At 40.7% G+C, this 6,045-nt stretch overlaps 1 gene segment (V, D, J or C); it reads left to right on the forward strand.

Moving 5' to 3' along the window:
- Window positions 1–3,260: 3,260 nt before the first annotated feature.
- On the forward strand, window positions 3,261–4,043 carry LOC102495080 (immunoglobulin kappa variable 2-30-like). The segment is given in 2 exon segments: window positions 3,261–3,332; window positions 3,712–4,043. Coding segments are annotated over 2 exon segments (381 nt in total).
- The last annotated feature ends 2,002 nt before the right edge of the window (window positions 4,044–6,045 follow it).

Genomic DNA, 6,045 nt, shown 5'->3' on the forward strand with positions numbered 1-6,045 from the left:
TGTCCACGAACAAATCAATGGATTGAGAAAGTATGGCACATATACTCTGTGGAGTACTACTTAGCCATAAAAAAGAAAAAAATCCTGGCATTTGATTTTAAGTGGTCAGATATGAAGGATTTATTGCTGAGTGAAGCAAACCAGGCTATGAAAGAGAGATATTCTATGTCTCTACTTACTATATACTGACTGTTTGTACTCTCCGGTACATGTTGAAAGACTGGAGGACATAAAAGCTATAAAAATAGTTAAGGATGGTGGAGACCATGTGGAAGGATAGTGTAAGATGGGAAGAGTACAGGGAAGAAAATCAGGGAGAAAAAATAGAGAGGCAAGAGATTTGTGGAACACATAACTGGTTTATTACCTATTGATGATAATGTGCTTAGTATTCTCACCTGGAGTAATCTGAGATGTATTTCATGTTTTTCATGTTGGGTAAATTCTCTTTACAAGCCAAATAATGTATAGCAATCAAATGTTTTTTTAAAAAGAATAATAATGATAAATGTAAAAAAAAAATAAAATTGTGTGGTGATTAAGGTGGCTGGATCCCACATGGTCAACTGCAGCTCGAGTCTCAGACCTGGTAGTTTGAAAATCACACTGAATATGTGTGCATAAGTGCCCCAAATTCCAGGTGGAGAATGGAAGAGAAAGGATTACAGTGTGGCTATTCTCCTTGGAGAATGATTTCTCACTTTCTGTCTCACTGTCCCTCTCTCTCTCTGTTTCCCTATAGTGAACATACACATTCATAACAAAAAAAAACTAAAAAAAAAAAAAGTAACAAAGGATTGGAGACAAAATTGTTATAGAAAAACTGACTGGACATTTCAAACTTGGCCAAGGTTGAAAATAATGCCAGGTTGATAACAATCTGAAATTTATTACTGATCATGAGACTCTTTCTCAGTAAGATGACACAGTATGTACATTTTAGTTGTGTTTCTAGATTTTCCAGTAAGATCCTGACAAAGAGTCAGTAATTGAATTTCTGCTAACAGGGCTTACATGGCCTTTCTGACCATTTAAATTTCCAAGAATAGGACTGCTCCTGAACCCTTAATATTATTCTACCCCTCATGGCTCTAGCTAACAGCCAGTGTCCATGTGATCACAGTGGCCAGTAGGACTGTACTTGTTCTATTCCATCTCCCCATGTGACAGCTCTAAGTATACACCTTCCTCCCTCCTTGGTTAAAGCAGCTGCTGTCACCCTGTGCTCTATTCAGACTGCACAATCTATTTCTGAGAATGTTTTCCAAGGTTCAAGAGCCCTGAAAAGATTTCAGTCCCCTGAAATCTACCTTTACTGACACACGAAATTGCCCAAAGATAATTAATCACAGTATGGTCCTTGAATCTTTCTCTGAAGTAGGTGATAGCAGAGACATAGATCTATGTAAAGTATTATCAGAGAAAATAATAACAATGTCCGCAACTATGGACACATCATCTACACTGCCAAGTACCACTTACTAAAGTCTTTGAGACTTACTATGTGTTCAATACTGAACTAAGGGCTTAATGATCTAATGCAATTAATCCCAGACATCCTCAATTAAAGAGAATTCAGAGAGTCTCAGAGTTTGACTTTCCCAAGGTACCAGTGCTTGTACAGAGGAAGGTAGAAACAGACTTAAGATTGAACTTCATCAATTCTTATTCATTAATAAATTCATTCATGCCTAAGTGCATATAACTAAACATGGCCATGTATAACTAATGTCACTAAGAAAATACAGAGTGCAGCTCCATGAATATAAACAGTACATGTCTCCCTCCACCCACTTCCCAGATCAAGATGCGCATACCCAGGCTTTTCTTTATCAGGGCCATGCTCCACCCATCAGTGTTTTAAGCCATTCTAGTTCTGTTTGTTTTGTTGTTTTTTTTTTTTTTTAAGGCAGATTTTTTTGCTATAGAGTACATGCAACTCACCAGAGTGACAAAGAGAGACAGAGAAACAAAGAGCAAGAAATTACCCTCTCCCTTTTCCTGATTCTCCTACTGAGGTTTTGGGCATTCATGCACATGTGCATGGCATGAGGGTTTTTTTTTTAAAAACTACTGGACCTGGAACTTGAACTCCATTGACTATGTGGAAGTCAAGCAAAGTAACCATTCTGCCATCTGCTGCCCCCTACCTTTCCTATTTTCTATCACATTTATCAATTTCTTCATTCTTACACTTTATATAAATGGAATCATACAGTATCTACTTTTCTTTTTTTGCCTTAGGGCACATGCACTCGCCAGGAGAGTGAGAGAGAGAGGGTGAGAAAGCAAGTTGCCAGGTTCAGGACAGGAACCATAGTCAGCTATATGAAAATCCAGTGCTATAACAACCATACCAACTCCCGCCCAACCCCCACCCCATACAGTTTCTACTTTTTAGTGTCTTGTTTCATTTGCTCAATATGTTTTTTGAACTAAATTTATTTTGTTACTATGGAAATCATGTGTTCTTTTTTTACTGTGGAAAAAATTATATTTTCTATGAATATAGCACCTACTTTTTTTCAATTAATGACTTCTTTGCATATTGAGATTGTTGAAATTTTAGGAATATACGTTTAGATGTCATTTCTCTTGGGTATATTTCTAGGAGTAGACATGCCTTGTCTTAAGGCTGGCGTAAATTTTGCTAAAGTAAACACTGCTCCTAATTTGCAACAACGCTCACACATTCATACTCAAACAACCATGTAAGAAAATTTCCAGTTGCTGTCAATCTTCTCTTAGAACTGTCAAACTGTTTTTTATAACTACTTGATAAATCTGAAGTGATACCATGATTAAAACTTACACTTCCCTCATAAGAATTTATACTGTGTAAATTTTCATGTATTTATTTTTCTTTCACACACACATATGGTTTTGAACTTCTTGATAATAGTTTAGTCTAATTCATATTTTTTCTCCTTGTGTGTGTGTGTGTGATTATGTGTGTCTTACACTCAATAAATCTTGCCACCTTCAGGACCTAAAGATGATCTTGTATGCTTATGTTCTAGAGTATCTTTTATTTTTTTATTTCTCACATGTGGGCTATGATATAGCATTTATTCCTAATTTGGCTAGTACGAAGGAGGTCAAGAGTTTTATTTTTAAATCCATATATATAGAAAGAGGGCCCCACTCTCCTCTCTTTCCACACTGCTGCACCCACCAGGGAATTTGCATACTGTCCCCTAGGGAGCACCTTTTTTTGCAAGTCTAAGATAAAAGTCAGCTCTGATCTCTGGACTGCTCAGGACTCCCCAGTTCAGCTCTCAACATGAGGTTCCCTGCCCAGCTCCTGGGGCTGCTAATGCTCTGGGTCCCAGGTGAGGGCACAGATGGCTGGAGGAGGAGAATGGGTGGAAGAGCGAGTTGTGCATCCCCCACTGCATCCCTTCTCACGTGAGCTCTGTCATGTGTGAGATGTGCCCGACTTGTCCTCCAGGAAGGGACATCAAAGGTTTAGGTCTGTGACAGTGAGAAAGGTTCCAGAAGGAAAAAGGACCTGTAGCATGGTGAGGATAGTCACACAGAAATTAGGTTTGGTATAGGAGATTTATAGAGGCCTTAGTGGGGCTTGCAGATCTTGGATCCTTTTCAGAAATTAGTATTTTGTTGTAACAATCAAAATGTCAAGAAGATTATACAGCCTGAAATTTTTAAAATGCTTGTATATAACCTTGCATTTCTCTCTCATTATTTCAGGATCCAGTGGGGATGTTGTGATGACCCAGACTCCACCCTCTCTGCCCATCATCCCTGGAGAGACGGTCTCTATCTCCTGCAAGTCTAGTCAGAGCCTCCTACACAGTAATGGAAACACCTATCTGCACTGGTTGCAGCAGAAGCCAGGCCAGGGTCCACAAGGCCTGATATACGACGTTTCTAACAGGGACTCTGGAGTCCCAGACAGGTTCAGTGGCAGTGGGTCAGGGACAGATTTCACACTCAAAATCAGCAGGGTGGAGCCTGAGGATGTTGGAATTTATTTCTGTGTACAAGGTACACACATTCCTCGCACAGTGATACAGCCCTGAACACAAACCTCCCCGCCTGGAGTGGCCCAGCTGCCCTCATGTGCTCTCTGGGGAGCAGCACAGCAGCCCCTCCTATGTAAGAGGAAGGTGCTGGAGAGCTCAGGGCACTAGGTGGCTGCTGTCTGTTACACAGGTGCCCTGCCCACAGCTCAGGCTCCAGCCATCTGTGGCCCTGTCAGCTGCAGCAGCATTAGTCTAGAATCTAAGGCAGAAGGACAGAGTGGTCTTATCAGGGTGAGAGGACATGATCATGTGATGATTCTTAATGGAACTGAATGAAAGCTCATCCTAATCTTTCCTCCCTCCTTATATTTGCTAATTCAGATTAATCCTTGTAAATGAGAGAAATGAACATGTTGAGTATATCTTGAACTTTATCAGTTTTTTTTTATCCTGATAGGATATTGACTAATAGTCAGAAATGGTATTTTTCCACTTTCACAACTCCCTACTTTTCATGTTTACTGTCTGCCCACTGTTAATATCAGAGAGACAGCATTCTACACACACCCTTTTTAAGAGGAGCTATCTGAGGACACTTAAGAATAATCTTGGTTGCTGAAAATTCAAATAGACTTTTGTAAATTCACAGCAGATTCAAGATGCTAATGCTAAAATTCTTTGATTTGTACAATTCCCCATGGCTGCCACAAAAGAGAAGTATTTGATATTCCTAAAATTGTGTATTAAAAGTAAGACCAAAGGGTCAGCTCAATGACCTGATGGTTAGGAAGCAGTATTTCCACATGGCCAACCACAGTCTGAATTCTGGACTTTGCAGCTGCAAAAAAAAAAAATTTTGATGAGTGTGCATGTGTCGCTCAAAATTCTTGGATGTTGAAAAGAAGATAATGGATGGCTGTCTGATAGGTTCCCATTGGAGGTGATGCATTCTCCATCCCCCACTTTCTCTCTCTGTCCTTTTGGGTGAGAGTATATCCTCTGCTGATAAAAAAATTAAAATATATAAAACATAAATAAGGCGATCTGGTGCCCATCTTTACCCCATGTTCCACTGGAAGAATGCCACATGATAATTTTTGAAGCCAGGAATGAGAACAATAAAGGAATACAATGGATGTGAGCTTTGGGAAAATTCTACTTTTTGGCTTACATTTGGTGGAACTGGGATAGTAGTGGGTGTTGTAGATTGATGATAAACCTGATAATATGAAGCACAGATGTATTTCCTGTGAATAGTCACAGAGTTAAAGGGAACACTGCCTGCCTTCCAAGGATTAGCCTTGTGCACCTGCAAGTTTCATAGAAAGTAGTGAATGAAGAAGGTGGTTAGGTCTGAAATCATTAAAGCTTATGTGACATAGCTGGAGGTTTAAGCAAACAGGGGAGACTGGAGATGGAGATTCACGTGTAAATCAAGGATTGTCTGAGCAGCTTAGGGAGCTGGGGGAATACCCTGAGTAGTTGGGATGTTTCTGCCTTTCTATCCCAGCACCCCAGGCCTACTGCTGACTCTGACCTCAGAGAACGTCAGTGAAAAGCGTTGACCCTGTGTAAGTGTTCACGCTCAGCTGGATTCTCCTTCCCAAGTGGGTTCCTATGTCAGCACCAATAAGAGCCAGTGCCCAACTAAAAATTTGTCACACACTGCAGGAGAACAGAAAGTCAGGTGAACAACAGCTCTCCAGAAAGTTTTCTATTCTCTTGAATTTTAAATGACCAGGGTTCATTTCTCCCATTGTCTTCTGATTTCATTAAAACATAACTTTGAGGGAACCAGCAGTTAGCGTAATGGCTATGTTGCTGGACTCCCACGTAGTCGACCGCGGTTCGTGTCCCAGACCCGGTGGCTTAAAACTCACGCCGGGCGCGTGTGCGTGCGTGCCCAAGATCCCGAGAGGAGAATGGAGGAGAAGGGATTGTGGCGTGACCATCCCCCCGGGGGGTGATTTCTCGCTTTCTGTCTCTATGTCTCTCTCTGTCTGTCTGGCGAGCGCACGCGCCCTACAGTGAAAATCTCTCCAAAAAAAAAAAAGAAAAC

Source organism: Tupaia chinensis, unplaced genomic scaffold (assembly GCF_000334495.1).
Source record: "Tupaia chinensis unplaced genomic scaffold, TupChi_1.0 Scaffold000511_1, whole genome shotgun sequence".
Taxonomy (NCBI): domain Eukaryota; kingdom Metazoa; phylum Chordata; class Mammalia; order Scandentia; family Tupaiidae; genus Tupaia; species Tupaia belangeri.